Source organism: Larus michahellis, chromosome 9, assembly GCF_964199755.1.
Source record: "Larus michahellis chromosome 9, bLarMic1.1, whole genome shotgun sequence".
NCBI lineage: Eukaryota > Metazoa > Chordata > Aves > Charadriiformes > Laridae > Larus > Larus michahellis.
Window position 1 is genome coordinate 15609344 of NC_133904.1, and position 17289 is coordinate 15626632.

At 44.1% G+C, this 17289-nt stretch overlaps 1 protein-coding gene across 11 annotated transcripts in view; it reads left to right on the plus strand.

Annotated features, from left to right (window-relative positions):
• Positions 1–5329: 5329 nt before the first annotated feature.
• Positions 5330–17289, plus strand: part of TCF12 (transcription factor 12) — a 165289-nt gene continuing 153329 nt past the window's right edge. For 5 of the 11 annotated variants that reach the window (XM_074601841.1, XM_074601844.1, XM_074601848.1 and 2 more), the window contains exons 1-3: positions 10516–10712; positions 11696–11795; positions 12686–12758. In XM_074601841.1, coding sequence (XP_074457942.1) covers positions 11721–11795; positions 12686–12758 — 148 coding nt within the window. In that variant the 5' untranslated portion in view covers positions 10516–10712; positions 11696–11720. Of the gene's footprint in view, positions 5968–6176; positions 6515–8535; positions 8696–9256; positions 9362–10269; positions 10713–11183; positions 11383–11695; positions 11796–12685; positions 12759–17289 lie in introns of those variants that run through there. The other 6 variants (XM_074601845.1, XM_074601847.1, XM_074601852.1 and 3 more) reach the window with 4 other exon arrangements.

A 17289-nucleotide genomic window follows, 5' to 3' on the forward strand; every position in this document is an offset into this window, starting at 1 on the left:
TGAAGTTTGAAAAGATATTTAAAGAAGTTGTTAGACAGTGTCTCTTTAAATCTTTGTGTATGAAATAGCAATAATGAGGGGTTTTTTAGATGAACATTATTAGCTTTTTCAAATTAATGTAGTATAACCCTAGTGGTAACTGGTATAAATTACCAAAGGTTTTTTCTACATACATCTATCCTATAATCCAAGATTAAAATGCAGTCATACAGGTATGCAGAATATTACCCACTTCTAGTTTTAAATGTTAAATAACTTAAAACCTTTTTTTACTATGTGTTTCATTTGAAGATCTTATAGTTTAGTTCCTCTTGGCAACCCTTTAAGAGAGGTTATTGTCTACTCTCATTTTACATGTGAGGCAACAGAGATAAAGAAAATGAAACTGACCTATGCAAAGTTACTCCATTATTGGCAGAGTTGAAAGCCCAGAGAGAAAATCATAGCTCTGCTGAAGAGAAATCTAAAACTTTGAGGTGGTTCAAGGGGACGGGATTCTGCTGCAAGTCTTCTATTTGTGCTGCTAAAATATTTTCCTTAAAAATAAGAGCCAGAATTGTAATATTTAAACCGGTGAAGTGGAAGACAGCATTCAAATTTATTTATGCAACAGTAGCCTTTCAAAAACCTTAAACTGAGTCTGACATGCAAAAAAATTTGCAAACTGTACCATAATTCTTGCCTCCCAGAGATAAAAGTATGTTCTGAACTTCAGCTTGGGCTCAGCAACCCCTCAATTTTCAGTTCTGAGCCAGGACCCTGATGGCAATGCAGCTGCTCAGGTCTCTAATAATCATCACTTCAATCACCATCAACAATGAACGTAAACTTTGGAATTGCCTTGAGCTATACAACTAATTTGAATTTTTTGTGCAGTTTGAAAAAGAGGGGATTAATACTAAACAATGTTAGAAAAATCTCTCGACTTTGAAATAACGATTTTTCTTATGGAACTTAATGAAAAATTTCCACATGTAATATGAATTATTTTGACAGGCTGTGATGTTTGTGCTGGAAATATTACCGAAGGGACACTAGATGGGCTATACGTCGGTCCTCCTTTGAAGCCAATAGCTTCATATCCATCGACTTTAATCAGAACAATATTATGGCAAGTACCTTTTATAACTGCTTTTATTCTGTTCTTTTCTTTATGGAAGACACGCTTATCTTCCATAAGACCAGTTCTTCTATTTGTCTTTCCAATAACCTTTAAATGTATTATCCAAGTTAACAGAGGGTGATTGACTCAAAGATACTAAATCCCTACAAGTGTCATGAAAATAAGAATCTGGGTAGAAGACACTGAGTCCTACGAAGGCAAATGCAGAGAGAGACTGACCTTTACCCATTCTGCTTGGTCACCCCAACAGTTTGCATATAGTAGCAAACTAAGCATGAAACCCTGGGCAAATCACAGTATGTTCTGTATTGTAAAACCTTAATTTTACAACTAGAGATAAGGTGATGTAAAGAATGTAAAATGACTGTCTAAAATCTCAGATTGTATCAGAAAACTTGGCCCTTAGAGCTTTCAGTGGCAATATATTTATCCCGTATTTGACGGAGAACAAATACAAGTCTTCCCCCTCAAGGCTTGGGTCTCCTCTACTGACTTTGAAAGAGTTGACCTCATGGAATATGTTTGCCCCATTGACAGTATTAAAAAGCATCATTACTTGCTGACTCTTTTTTCATGATCTCCACATGTACAACTGCTGAGTAGTTAAAACAGTTCAATATGAACCAAATAAATTCATGAAGGATAAGCCCTCAATAGCCATTAAGAACAATAATCAAATGCAACTTCTTGCTTGAGAAACTCTTAAATTTCTTATTGGCAGAAGGGGGAATGTGCCAGATACAGGATGACCCTGCTCGTGCCTGCTTCTTGCCTACTTCCCTGCGTGTCCTGTACTTTCTAATGATTGTTCTTTCTCATTACTCTGGAAACAATGCAATACTGGGAACAGGCACAGGGCCAAACCCATTTCCACTCTCCAGAATCCCACTGAATAGTTAACAATGAGAACATAAGAGAGAAGAGATGAAACTGAAAAGAATGGACATCATAATGGGTTGTTATTTTGGAGGTAGGCTGCTGGGCTAGGTGGACCTTTGGTTTGAGCAGCATGGCCTTTCTTGTGTTCTCTCTTCTTATAAGCTGTTGAAACTTGATTAAGGGTCATATTTCATTCGGAAGCCTCTGTTTGACACATGCCAGCTCTCCAGGACCTGCAGCTAGGATAGGATTACTGGTGATTTATGATGGCTCTGGAAGTTATAACTAATGCTGTATAAGCACAGAAGAACTGAAAACATAAATATGCTGTTTAGAAAGTAAACCCCTCTCAAAAAAAAAAGAAAGGTAAAACTAAAACCTAAAAAATTTGCTTTCTTTGAAGTGTACTTTACCTCTAGGCTTGAGACCTGTATGGAACTACCTACTATGTGGTATAAGATGCATAATTTTCTACATTAGTTTCTAGTCTGAGTGCAAACTCATAAAATTCCAGTTGGACACATTGTTGAGTTGGATGCTGTACTATTCTATAGCATCTGGAAACTATGTAGTTCAGTAAGTATCTGCCTGTGACAACGTCAAAACCATGTGAATGCATAAAATGTCTCATCTACATACGGTAAAAGAGGGGATCAGATGAGACAATGCAAACTAGTTCATCAAAAGCATGGGTACCATTGTTGAAGTCATTTGGCCTTGAATATTTGCATGTCTGTCATGGAAACACTTTATGGTCAAAATAGCAATATGCTATACACAGCAATTCTATCACATTATTATTTCTGAAACTGTTTTTTTTCCCCACTCTGAGACAGAGAACCAGTATTTCCTGGATTTTAGATAATCAAGTATTTTCAGTAACTGTGTCAGCGCCCCCAGATTTTACTATGTTAAGTGCCACATAAGGGTAAATTATGGGGGATGAGACGTATTTTGTGGAGCTCAATCCTAAATGATTCATGTAAAAAGAACATTAAATGTAGTCAGTCAATAGTTCTATGAACAGAGCACTTGCAAGACTCTCCCTTATTTCTAACAGAAATATTTATATTAATTAGTGACATTATAAATACATATGACAAGAAGACTGCCCACAATTGTATTCCCAAATGAAAATTGATATGCAGATATTTGACAAAATAATCATGATAATGTATGAGGAGGAAAATACTTGAATATTCATATTCTTTATATGAGAGTCCACCTAAGATGAGGCTGCCGCAGCCTTTAAATAGAACTTTAAGATATTTTTTTTCTTCCTAAAACCTTAAAGAAACCCCAAATCAATGACAGAAAACAATACTAACCCCATGCATTACCACTCCACTGATTTAAGAAATTAAATTTTTCCGTTGCAATTCAAGGTGTAGTTCTATGTGCTTGGTATAAAGAGTTACTATTATTCTTCAAAGCTGTGATTTTCCTCTGTAAATTTGGCCTTCTCTGTCATCCCTTGGTTCCCCAGAATGCGTAATCTGACGGTCCATTAGTTGTGTGAGGGAGACAACCTGTTCCCTTCAGTGCCGAGGAGGGAACTGGTGTTCAGTGGGAATCTCACGCATGAGAGGCCCATCTGGGATTGTCTGATGAATGGTTGTAGTCAGACTTCAGTTACATTCTTTCAAGCAATTTTAGAATGGAAAACATTGTCTGTGGGTTATATGGCTTTTGATTACATTAAAACAATTATTTCCTGGCTCCTCTGAAACTTTGGAGATGGGGAAATGTTCAAAAAAGTCTGTGTAAAACAGATTGTGGGTTCCAGCTCCCGGTGACAGGCGGAATACCAGAAATCATTCTGCCAGAAGGGAAACTACCTCAAGTTCCCTTCCCCTAGCTTTGCATCCTCTGCCTGGGTTCTTTGGTCGCTGACAAGGATTGACCTCAACTAGCCTTCCCCTCAGTGGGTGCACCAACACAGTCTCCTCTTTTCTGCTTTAATCCGTTTCCATTAACTGTGTGTGATATGATCTCCTCATTTTGCTTGGTTGAAATTAGCAAATAAGTTCACGATTTATTAAGGAAACGCATCCATCCACATGAACACAGGGTAGTTGTCTACAAGTGATTTCCTGCGGAAGCCAGGCTAAAAATGGTGATATCTCTGCTTTATCCTCTCTGCAAGGGAGCTCCGTTCTGACTACCCAGCCAACGTCTTGCAGTGCGGGTGACCTTCTTGCTGAAAGATGCTTTGCCCGAGTTGCTTTCAGCAGTAATGCGTATCCAGGGGATATTTCAGAACTGCTCACGTTGAACTGCATGATGCAATCCATCATACAAATTTGTGGTGAATATAGTTTACATAGGAAACTTAAAACTTTATATTCATTTTCCCACTGAAAAGAACACCCTTTTATGATCTCAGTTACACGATTCTTGGGTGTAATCTGTGTTTTCTGAGTTTCTAAATGAGTTTTCTCAAAATGAAGTGCTCTGAGGTGGTGCAGTGGCAGAGCGCCTGCAGCCTGTCCCACCAGGAGCCTGGTGTGCCCGTGCCCGGGGCTGCTGCCTGGAAAGGTCAAGATTCACTGCAAAGAGTGAATATCCCTTTTTCCTCCAGGGATATCAATCTGCTTTTGATTTAATGGATGTTTTGCTTAGGAATATGTTTAGGTGTTTATTTAAATTAAGCTTTATATCATACTGAATTTTTTTAAGTCACCTTTGAAGACAGTATCATTTCAGATTAATTTTATAAAGCTGGCGTAAATCTCCTGTGACTGCTTATTTCTCTTAAAGTAGTAAGCCACTGTAAAAGCAAGAAAACATGTCGCTGTTAACTTCAACTTGTTAACTGGTTTTAGTTAATTTAAAAAGGTTGGCTTAAACAGAGTAAGTACCCAAACCACCTCCTGTGTGAATTTAAAGTCACTTTTTGATTTAAACTGTTCACTTTGCCGCTGGTAGCGTTCAGGTTCGTTTCTTGGACTCCCAGCGGGAAAGGGGGAGTTTCCCGGGCCCACACGGCCGCCGAGCCACCCCCGGCATGGAGCGGGGGGCCCGAGGGCCCGGTGCGGGAGCGGGCCTGCCCCTCCGGCGGCAGGACAGCACCAGGGAAGGGGGGACGTGAGACCTTCCCCCCGCGCAGGGAGGAGCCGTGCCGGGTGCTGCCGCCCCGCCGCTCGGGACGGCCCCCGGCGGCTCCCCCGGCTCTCATAACCGGCTCCGGGGAGGGCTCGGCCCCGGGGGCCTGAAGCCAGGAGCCGTCCCCGGCCCCTCCCGCCCGCTCGGCGGCGGCCCGCGCCGCCCCCTCCCGTCACAGCCGGCCGGCGGAAGGACAAATAGTCCTCTCCGCATTGTTCGGACACGCGCAACTTTCGGACGCCCTCGGGCGGAGGCGGCCGCCCCTCCGCCGGCCGCGCTGCGGATGCCGGGGCCGGGGCCGGGGCCGGGGCCGGGGCCGGGGCCGGGGCCGGGGCCGGGGCCGGGCTCTGGCTCTGGCTCTGCTCTGCGCGTCCCAGGGCGCTGCCGCCCTGCTCGCAGGGCTTGGCCGATAGGCCGGCTCCGCTCCGCCCCAGGGACCCGGCGGCGGGGCGGGCGTCGCTTTCTGCGGCTCTCGGGCGGCCGCCGCCCGCCCCGCCCGGCAGCCAGCCCGCCGAGCGGCGTTGCTGCGGTCGCGGCCGGGGAAGGCCGCGCTGTGCCAGGGCCAGGCCCCGCTGCCGAGAGCGGGGACGGGGGAGCTCGGCTCCCGCCGCGATTTCTCTGTTTAATCGCTTTTTTTCCACCCTCCCCCCCGGTTCAACTTTCTGCTTTTGTAAGAATTCCTCTTGCGGAGATCGGCCCTTACGGCAAGCCAAAGTTTTTCGCTATTTCCCGCTTAGCCAGAAGTCGTCGGCGAACACTTTGTCCGCAGCAGTAACAAATTTGGTATAGCTGCCAGTGCTCCCGCAGAAACAGGGTCTGACTTGACGGGAGTCAGCCTGCAGGCTCTCTGTGGTTCCCTTGTAAGTAACGCTGTTTGGTGAGAGGTTTCACCATGGCAGCCTCCCGCAAATGTTCTAAATCTTCCCTCTTGTAAGATACATGTTACGTAATGTATATGTTATATAATTTTAATTACCAGGAGGTAAATATAGCAGGCAGCGAGTGAGGCAGCAAATTCAGTTATCTGTGAGATGGGCTGTACTGATAACAGCAAGCACTGCGCAATCGTGAGGCTTGCCCATAGGAACATAGCTGTAAGCTCACTTGTAGGATACTCTTCCAAAGTCTGCTCTGGAAGGAAGAGCTGTAGGAAGAACACAGTGTCTTCCCCAAGAGCTTCATCCAAAAGTTTCACACATGACAACAGAAGTATTTTAATTAATTTTTATTGGCTTGGATCAAATTCCAGGTACAGACCCCAGGAACAAGTCAGTGAAAATGGAATTGCCTTGTCCATGTCAGCTGCAGGAAAACAAGTTGTGTTCTCCTTATTGCTGACTCCAAATGAGCATTGCTGTCTGTACTGGGAAGTCTACTGGAAGCAGTACAAAGGACTCAGTGGCTTAGGTGAGGGTAGAAATTTATCGTGGGGAAAAAAAAAAAAGCTGGAACAGGAAAGGAGGTTTGCTGACTTCTCTCCAGGGCTATGGATTTGCTGAGCAATGGCATTTATCATGGATAAATTGCTGGCTGTGGATGCAGGCTGAGCACATACATGTTGATTTAAAGGAGCCGTTTCAGTGAAAGCTCCATCCTGGGTCAAATGCTCTGTTGGGGAACACCCTGGGAGCTCATATGGTTTGGGTGGTGGTGGTGAATTAATTCAGTGGGTGTAAATTTAAGAATAAATAAACCAAAAGGAGATATGCAGGCTTAATGATTTTATTCACACAGGCATGATACATTAAATAGTAATATGGAATACATTTTCTCACATCCCTGAACGCACAACAGCTGCCTGCTGTATCAAATATTTTTCCTTTAAGGAGTGGGTGGAAAGCAATTCATGAAGGCTGTGGAAGCAGCGTATGAGTGTGATTATTTTCAGGGGTTTGTGCTCAAGTGTTTTAGGTTTTATATTCCTCTTAATTTTTTTATGTCCTGTATGTAATTCTTCATTTTCATGGTCATGTTGAAGCATGCGGAAGAATGTTGCTGTTGCCATCTGGCAACTAGCAATTCCCTGATTGCTGTGGTTGGTAGCTGACCATATTGATGTTGGTAGATCAGCTGTCAGGGCTGTTACCATAAAGATTTACAGTTGTGTTGTACACTCTGTCAGAGTCTGGAGTTCACTGCTGGCTTTGTGTGCATGGGTTTACTTGCACTACTCCACGATGGACCTAAGACTTCTCTAAGGAAAGGGTGTTTATCCACAAGACAAATAAATTAACTTATCTCAATGGCATATGTGGGATATGATTGGGAAAGCCTTTGGGACTTCAGCCCTGATTGCTGGAGTCCTTGCTCACGAAATCACTAGCAAATTGATTGGTGCTTATGATTGCTCCTATATTCCTGTGCTATCCACCTGATCCATTGCTCCCTAGGTAGTGCAGACCTTTATTTTTAAAGAAGTGATAGAAAAACAGGTGTAACAGCAACAGAAGACAGTAGCATTGCGGCCTTCTATGTAAAGTACAAGGAAGGTATCGTGTCACAGCAAAGCTGGAAGTTTTTCATTCTGTATGAGCTGTGTATTATGTTTGCCACATTTGCATATTTGTAAGGAAAGTACTGTAACTAGGGATTGAAGCAGGAATAAACTTGCAAGCATTTTCTTTGTCGCAAATGGAAAACTGTTGTAATTGTCCAAACCAGGTTTCAGACACCTATTTATTCATATCCTTTAAAATTGTTTATAAAGTCTTACTCAGTCATCTTTTCTTGTAAAGATTTCTAAATAGCTGAAAACAGAGTTTGTTTGTTTTGGGGTTTTTTGGTGGTGTTTTCTTTTTTTACTGTTCACCACATTGTTTTCTGTTTCATTTTCTGTGTATGACTATGACAGGATAAGGATATGCAATGCTGCTTTTTTTTTTTTAAACTCCTATCTTTGCAGTGAACAGGAAGAATTTATAAGGAGGGGCAGAGACGAAAGGGTACTAAGTAAGTTGCAGCTTCAGAAAGGGGTTGGACATTCTGAGAACAGATGAAAGACAATGTTTTATGGACGTAGAATATTGTGTCTCAATGTTTTGAGTGTACGTGTTAACTCTGGTCAGTGTTAAATGAAGAGGGGTTGAAAACTGAATAGGTTAAAGATTCCAGATCTGACCAATGTGGCAGATGATGTACCCAGGAAACATTAGGTTAAATCTGTTTTTAGAATTTTATTGTAATACAGGATGTGATAGTTATTGGTCTCTTTCACAACAGTTTTAATCGAGCTACCTGTGTGAGTTTCTCCTGAAAATTCCAAATTGTCCAACTCATAACAATTTTGGCTCCCCAGAGAAATCTTCTTTAGGTCAGACTCACCGTATGTTTTGGGCCAAAGCACACCTCCCCTGAGACCTTGGGTACTAGCTAAGTAATCTGGCATAATTCCTGTAAGCATCATCTATGTTCTGGTCATTTTTCTACAGGTGCCTGAAAGTGAAATTTTTCAAAGAGGACTGTCACCCCGCAGGGATGTAACACAGAGGAGTGGCTGCTGCGATGTGACTTTTGGTAATGAGCGTGCTTACTGCCAGCTTCCGCATGAGAAAGGGACATGTCATTGTGGACCAAATGGAAGATTTTATGGTATTTTGTGTGTCTTTAAACCCTATGTCATGGATTATGTGGATCTATCATCTTCCACTCAAAGTTTCTAGCTGCAAATAAAAGCCTGAGAATATGAACCTTAAAACCTTAGGCCGTAAGGCAAATAAAAAGTATTGTATTTGAAATTAATTTTTAATTTTAATACAATTACACATCAGTAGAAATAATTGTAAGCGTTATTGCTTCCACCTTCTTTAGCTTTAGTCAGTTTTCTAGTCAATGTTTATCATTGTTGCAGCTGTACTGAGTCCCAATACCGGTTACAAAGTAACACTTCAAGAAAAACAACAATATTTTCGCAGTATGTAGGTAGGGGACCTTCCTTGTAACTAAAACTTGTTAAAGGCCTTCCCTCGTGAAATGTATAATGATCTCTGTCACTTGGTGTTTTCCTCTAAAGTGAAGTATTACTTATACATCAAAGGGAAAAAGTACATATTTATGTCCCTCAGGGGCACAGAGAATGGAAGTCATTGTGTTGATATTTTAATACAAATTGCTTCCTGCATTTCTAAGTGGCGAATATATGAATATTCATAGAATCACAAGGCCAGATGATGATCCAGTACACGGCATATACGGGAGAAAACCGGAGGAGAATGTTTTAAGGCCGCAGAATTTCCAGTTTGTCTCTGCACGGGGGTGGTAAGTTTGTTCTCACCCTCCCCTTCCTCCGGAAGATGTCATGGTCGGGATCTGGGGGTTGGAAGAGACCGGCGTGGGGCTGGAGAGCCCTCTGTACAGCCTGCTGTTTCCCAGACCTGGGGCACTGCCAAGCAGCAGCCTGTGAGGGATGAGCGCTCCCCCACGCCGCCTGCCCTCTGTCTCCCTGGAGCGCGTTAGGTTCTCCAGGATTTTCAGTATCCTTTTTCATTGTCCTTGTGTTTCCTAAGTTCCCTTGATCCAAAAAAATAACACGCCAGTAGCTGCAGAGATGATTATTGTTCAGTTCTCACTTTCAGGGAGAAGGGCGGGCAGCCCTGGGGAGCTAGGGTCAGAGAGGAGCAGGCCGAGAGCCAGGTGGTGGCGAGTAGGTGCCACCTGGGGGCTCTGCAGGCTCGGGAGAGGTGTGTGCCACTGAGCGCCGGGCCGGGCACCGGCACCGCGCTCCGGCGCCGTGCCCTCACCGTGCTTCCAAACATGGAACGAACTTCCCGGCGGGACGGGCTGGGAGTGCTGCCGCCGGGGAAGGAGACGGAGCGCGGAACTGCCGTTTGCCCGCAGCGGTGGCGGGGCCCCGGCTCTCGCTGGCTCCCGTTCCCGCACGGGCAGCGCGGGGCGGGCTCGCCCCCAGCATCGCCCGTTCCGGGGAGCCGCGGAGTTCTCTCGGGGGGGTGTCCTGGCCTTAACATACCTACCGTTATGCTTTGACGTGTCATGGTTTTAATTTTATCTATCTGAGAGGAAGCTGCTAATGAACGTTTAAAGCTTCATGTAATTCATATGCAATTTTATTTTGCAAAGTAAGTCTGTACATTGATCTATTAAAAGCATTGAGGCGTATTTTAGGGTGTCTGGATTCAGGGTGGGCGTGATAATGTCCTTTGGGGCCCGCGCATTGCCGAGGTTTGCGCTGGGGGCCGGGACGAGCCGGAGAGCGGCGGGGAGGGCTCCGTTCCCCCGCGGTGCCTGTGCCGGCGGGTGCCCGTTGCAGTGTCCCTAAGCGGGCCGCGGGTGTGTGTGTCCCCTCGGCTGGCAGTGGCCGCTCCCTGGGGCCCCCGCCAGCGCGGCGGCGCCTCCCGCCCGCCCCCGGCCGGTAGCGGCGCGGCGCCTCAAGGGTTAAGGCCGTGGCGGCGCTCGGCGCGGAGGGATACGGAGCCGGAGCCGTGAACGTGGTGCTGAGGCTCCGTAAGCAAAAAAATGTCTGCCTGAGGGAAACCCACAAGTTCCTTCCAGCGGGGGGGGAGCGCTCGGCTCGTCGCCTCCCACCCAGCCCGCGGCCCGCCCGCCGCCGCCGGCCCGGCCCCGGTCACCGGGAGCGTTCGGGGGGCAGGAGGTAAGCGCGGGTGGTGAGGGGCCGGGAGAAGTTGGGAGAGAGCGGCGGGGGGGAGGGAAGCGGCGGCCGGGAGCTCGCAGGGGCAGGGGGCCGCGGCCGGGCGGGAGCGGGGCTGCCCGGAGGAGGCCACCGAGGAGGAGGAGGCGCCGCCGGGGAGCCCGAGGGGCGGTAGCGGGGGCCGGGGGGGGTCTCCGGGCGGGCTGCGGCGCCCGGCCCCGGTCAGGAGCGAGTCCCCCGCGGGCGGCGTTGGGGACGCGCGTTACCGGCCGCTCATAAAGGATCGCAGTCGGCCGCAGCCCCGCCGCGCCGGGCGGCTCCCAAACTTGGCGGGGGAGCGGGGCTGCGGCACCGGCCCCGCCGCTCCCCCGCCGGGCACAAGGGAAGGCGCGGGCCCCGCCGCCCCTCCCGTCGTGCGCGCGCGCGCATTCCGCCCCCCCCCTCCCTCCCACCCCCCTCCCTCCACCCCCCTCCGCCCGACGGGGGCGCGCGCCCGGCCGCGTGTGCGCGTGCGGTGCGCGGGGGCGGCTCCCCCGCCCCGCCGCGGTCCCGAGCGCGGAGAAGCTGCCGCCAGCGCTGGGGAAGGCGGTCATGGTGGGGCAGGGATGGCCCCGCTGAGGCACGGCCGGTCCGGCCCCATTGTTGCGGAGGCAGCGCGTCGGTTAATCTCCCGGTAATTCTCCGGACGGCGCGGGGCCGCGGCGGGTTGTTCGCCTGAGGGGAAGCGGGGGTGGGGTAGGGGGGGGCGCCTCATTCCTGGCAGCGGCGCGACCGTGCCTGGCCGGAGGTGGGGGAGAAGTGGAGTGCGGGATAAGAGGAAACTTGGGGAGAGTTGGCTACTTTGGGGAAGCTGCCGGTTCCGGCAGCCCGCCCGGTAAAGCGGCTCCCCCACCCCCGGGATCCCCCGCCTGAGGGGCGCGGGGGCCAGGGGCCCTTCCCCGGCGTCCCGCGGTGAAGTGCTGCCTCTCCCTCTCTCTGTGCCCTAGGAGGTGATCGGAGGAGCGGAGGAAAATGAATTCCCAGCAGCAGAGGATGGCCGCGATCGGGACGGACAAGGAGCTGAGCGACCTCCTGGACTTCAGCGCGGTAGGGTCCTCCCCGGCTCCCCTCACGGCGGCGGGGGCGGCCCGGCGGGGCCCGCTCCGCCGAGTCGGACACCTGAACTTTGATGTAATGTCTAGACTGCCAGATTTAATACCGTAATGCCAGCTGGGTCAATTGGTTTAACTGGTTAAAATCAGGCTGACCCAGTGATGGCATAATCTAATAATTAACGTTTGTTAAGCTGGAGTGTGGCACCGGTACTTTGGCTTTTTTATTTTCTTTCTGTTTTTTTTTTTTTTTTTTTTTTAAACAAACTAAAAGAAAATTGTGGGGGGTGTCCCTGCCCATGGCAGAGGGGTTGGGACTAGATGATCTTTAAGGTCCCTTCCAATCCAAACCATTCTATGAAAATTTATTGCCTGTAAATAACAGAGACTATTAATTGATAGTTTATACAGTAATTTTGGCTTAGAAAATTATAGGTTTTTTTCCTATATGATACTTCTAACAGATTTCAGAAAGGTGTTTGACTTATAAACATAATAGAAAACTACTGCCTCTCAGAAACTGTCTTTATCCAGTGGCTTTAAACTCACAGATCAGCAAGAAATATATTTTAAGTAGCAAAATTTAAGATGTATGACCATTTTAAATTGCCCTAGTAGTAGTAGGTCTCCTTGAAATTTTTTTTTTGAAGTTGTTTGTGTTCATTTAGAAAAGTGGTATTTTAGTGGTATTAATAAATCACAAGGAGTACTTTAGCTTATTGGTTTTGTGGTCTAAACGTGCACATCATATTCTTTTTATTTTCTAGCAGAAGAATGAATCAAATAATTTTTTCCTATTAACTTTTTTTTTTTTAAGTTTTCATTAGTAATTTTGCATGGAGTTTCAAAGTCAACTTAAATACATATTTTTTTCTTGTTTTGCAGATGTTTTCCCCACCTGTTAATAGTGGGAAAACCAGACCAACTACGCTAGGAAGCAGCCAGTTCAGTGGATCAGGTAGGATGCATATGAGATACGTAAATTTCATGTAACTAGGTCTTGATATTTTAGCTTAGTCTCCATGTGCTTGAAGTGTGGTAATCTTTCATTTGTACATATTCTCATGAGACATTCAGATTAATTAGAGATGTGCTGTTTTGATCTGACTTCGTAACACATTTTGTTAACTTTAACCACAGTTTTTCTCTATATGCCTTAGACTACTTGTTCCAGTACAGTGAAGTGTTAAGTATCTCTAGTCAGACTGACATGCAAGTTGTCTGTTTATCTATTATGTTAAAAATGAATGGTGTTTTTGTTTGATAAAATCAAACCTACCTGTTCAACCGAAGTATTTCCTAGACCCTGTATGAAAGGCGAAAACATTTAAATAATATGCCAAATAATTCAATACTCCTGACTCAAGGATATATTTTAAAATGCAGTTCTTAAGGAAAATGTAAGGCTAATACAATTTTCTAGTACTATGTGGTTCTCAAAGTCTTGACAAATAGACTCCCATGTTGGACCTTTATCAGTGCATCTGGAACTGTATTTACACGTTGCATGTGTTTTGTGGTTTCAATGGCTTTTCATTGAGGTCCAACTAATGCCTGTTTTCAGAGACTTTTTAAGATGAGCCTGTAATAGGAAAGTGCAATTTTTTAAGATACTTTTAATCATTCTTGTAAAGGGTGTATTTATTACTACTTACAAAAGAGAAACTAAAGTAACTCTTTAATAATGTGTTTTGGTTTTTATGTATGTTTATTTTCTATGAATACAATGAAGCGTTATTTTTGGTTTTATGAATACAACAAAGCGATGTTTGTGTTCTTAGTTAAGGTTAATGAAAATAAATTTTAGAATGCCTGTAGAGGAGTGAAGTAGTTGCTTGAAGTTGTGCAGTAACATCGACTGTCTCTTATTGTCACAGCTCTTACTTTGAGACTCCAAATGACACCTTGTGTTTTAGTGACGCTTTAGAATTTTTGTTTTTAAAAGCATCTTAAAACTTCTGAATTGGGTAGTTTTGCAAACTCTTCGGAGATGATCTCCCACATTTAATTTAATGAAAATATGTAGCAAATCTTGTAGTTGTAACATACTTGAAGAAGCGTTTTACTTTTTCTCTCCTAAAATATATAAGTGGTTTTGTCTTGCTCTTTCAAGTTTAAATTATTGGCAACAGTAAGACATCAAATCTGTGTACAATGGAGTTAATATTTTTCTTTTTTTCTAACAAAAATATTCAAGACAGTTGCTTCTCAAAAGCTTGTTTTAAAAGATATTCAGGCAGCTAAAACTTATTGTGGGAAGCACAATCTGAGCATCTCATTCCCCTTTCCCCTTGCTTTTCTTGAAGGAATAGAATAATTTTCAGTTGAATAATAAAGCTTTCATTTTTAGTTTAGCTCTTAGATCAGTCTTAGGTAATGCAGCTTGCTGTATTTGTAGGTACTGTTTCCCCTTTTTTCCTTGGATGGCTCAAAAAAAGGGGAGGATGCCAGAATACTTAGCTTTTTGGGACAGTGTTATTGACTCCTTGAATTTCTTTACCAATACGGTATATCATCACATAGATAGCGATCATGAGTAATACCCTGCAGCGTCAAATAAGCTACAACCTCAGCTGAATTCCCCTTGGAGAAGAGAATGGTATATAGTTCTGGGTTTTAATTCAGAACATTTCTAGTTGTGGAGATTTACTGGTTAGTGGGATTATATGCCCTAATTCTTGTAATGTTATGACCTAAGGCTTGACCTAGGGGGATTACTCTGCAGGAGTGAGAGGTGACAAATTTCTATATTAGCTGTGTTCTGAGTCAGTGTTAAGTGTTGTAGAAAGACATGTTAAGACCATTGATGAAGTATAGGCATTTGATTTCTAGAAACTTCGTGTTCAATTTCTTGGCTAGAGGCCATTCTTTAAAGAGAAACATGACAGGACATATTTATTCCTTTGAGCTATGTAGTACTGAGAAGCACAGTATGCACAAATTCCTAAAAAGTACTTTTAAAATTTTTTTTCTTTAAATATGGAATGATGCTACCTCTTACAGAGACTTGCTGTGATTTTGATGGCAATTACAGAAGTGAAGCTCTTTTCAGTATCTTTCCCATTAAACTCAGTTTTTTTATTTTTCTGAAGTCTTTATAAACATACTAAAGGAAAGTGTTTTCCTTAGTTGGAATAAGAATGTGTTTATTGTTTGTTATTATAGAGCCCCCTTTTTCTCATTTAAACTTTAAATAAAAAAACAAATCTGAAAACACCTTCCCTGCCCTCCCCAATCTATCAGTGGTTCGAGATGCAGCCTAATGACCCCCATTAAGTAGCTGAAAATCAGTTGCTTGTCTGCGTGGCTCTTAAGACTGTGTTTCTGTGAAGTCTGATTTGGAAGGCTCATGATGCCTTTTCCTTGCTGCCCCCAGTTTAAAAGGACAAATTAGTTGCTGTTCAAGAATGGCTGAGTTTGTTTGTTTTTCAGGTGTGGCTTCGTGAAGTGCTGGAAATACTGGGGTGTATGTTATTAATTCTGATGTAACAAGCTTGACCTGATATAATTCTTTAATATTTCTGTTGATTATGCTGTAAAAATATATGTTTAATTGGGCTAAATAAATAAAACAGCTAACGTGGCTGATATCTGTAATTTGTGAGAAAATACTCTCATGGATTAACGTGTGAACATTGTGTTTTTCTTAAAAGATAGCTAAAGTCTGGTGTTGGGGCAGGCTTGCTTTCTACGGGTCAATCAGTTATGAATGAAAGCTGCAGATGAAATAAGTGAACTAATCTGATATATCCTAGTATCTTATGACAGTAAGTTGTGTAAGCTGCTGATAAAGTCAAATAACTTGGTCAGACTACTGGTGAAAATAAACATATTGGAAAGGTAACCTGACATGTAAGTCAGTGAGTTAAGCCACAAAATATTCCTTGTCATTCCTGTTGTAATTACCTCTTGTTTAAAATGGAACTTCCCATTCTTTTCTCCTCCAAAACCAACTTGTGAAGATAAGTCGTTTCTGTCTTAGAAATTGTTGAGGGAGAAGGCAAAGGTTAGAGATATGCTCTGTTGGACTTTTTAATCAAGCTTTTTTTAAGACTTTATTTGAAATTACAATTTTCTGTGTTACTCCTATGGTTAATAGCAGTGTTTACGAATTGCACTGAAATCTTGCTTTGCTTTCCTTTTGTCAAAAACACAAAATATATGCCAATACAAACCCGCATGGTTACCAGTTGTGCCCAATGCCCTTTATTTATTACAGTAACTCCATTAAAATCCAGTCACAATATTCAAATGTCTGCCATAGGCAACAATAGTGCAATTTTCCTAGGGTTCCCCCTAGGTTTCCTAGGATTGAAATTTTTTTAATCTCAGGTGCGGTACCCTGAAATAAAAACTTTTGTTTTTTTTTACTTTTGCAAAGAACTTCTTACATGTTAAAGAAGAACATATCTGAGACTACATTTTCTTATGTGGCTTACTAGCTTCAGTTTCTGTAGCCTCCTCATTGTACCAATAGCATTATTTTTGTGTGTGGCTGTGCACGTACACGTGCGAGGTATCAGTCAAAAAGCTACAGTGAGGTAGTGTGGATGTCTACGAGATAACAAAGTGGTAAGAATTAAAAGTAAGAGGTACAGTTCAGGAGCTACATCATCAAAACTTCTGACACTTCTCTTGCCTGTAAGATTCTTCTGAAGCTCATGAAAAATGAGTGCACACGTTTGTGTATGGACAGCTTTAGGCACAGCTCTTGTGTGTGCCCTGACATTCCTCATACTAGACCTACATGCAAAAAAACTTCTGAATGTATCTGTCCGTTTGACCCTTTTTATGCAAATTCAAGAGGGTGCCCTTTCCACTTCTGTCTGCTAATATACTGCCTTTGTAAGGAATGGATTGGGATAGGCCACTAATTAGTGGCCTGATGCAAAGACCGTTTAAATTGATAGCCTGCCATTAACCTGAGTGTCCCTAAATTAGGGCCATGTGTCTTGAGACTGGACACAATGGCAATTCTTTAGCAGGTCTATTAAGTTTCCAAACAGTGTTTCCAAAATTAGCAAAACCTGACTTGATTACTATTTGTCAGTCCTGTGAACTCTTATTTCCTTTTTAGTTTTGCATCAGCAGTTCCTTGTAAAAGCAAACGAACAAAAAAACCCCCGACAAAAAAACTTGGGAGTTACCTGGATGGGCAGTGTTTTAAATGCTGTGTGCATTAATCTAAAAGTGTTGAAGAGAAAAGGCACTGTTAACTCTGACAGCCAAATCACAGCCTTGGAGAAAACTGCAGAAAGATGAGACTTTTTAGGTATGCAAATTAGTGCTCCCAACCTTTCAAAATACTCTTTTTTTTTTTTTTTTTTAACCAGAACTGTATTCCTAAGAAGAATCAGTTCTCTGATATCATTCTTCACGTGTTTCTGGTGCGGTCTCCCATTGAGGTGCAGGAAATTCCTAGTGCCTGCTCCTAGTACCTAAATTGAGGAGCTGATGAGTGATCTCGTGTAGTCACATAGCTTGGTGTT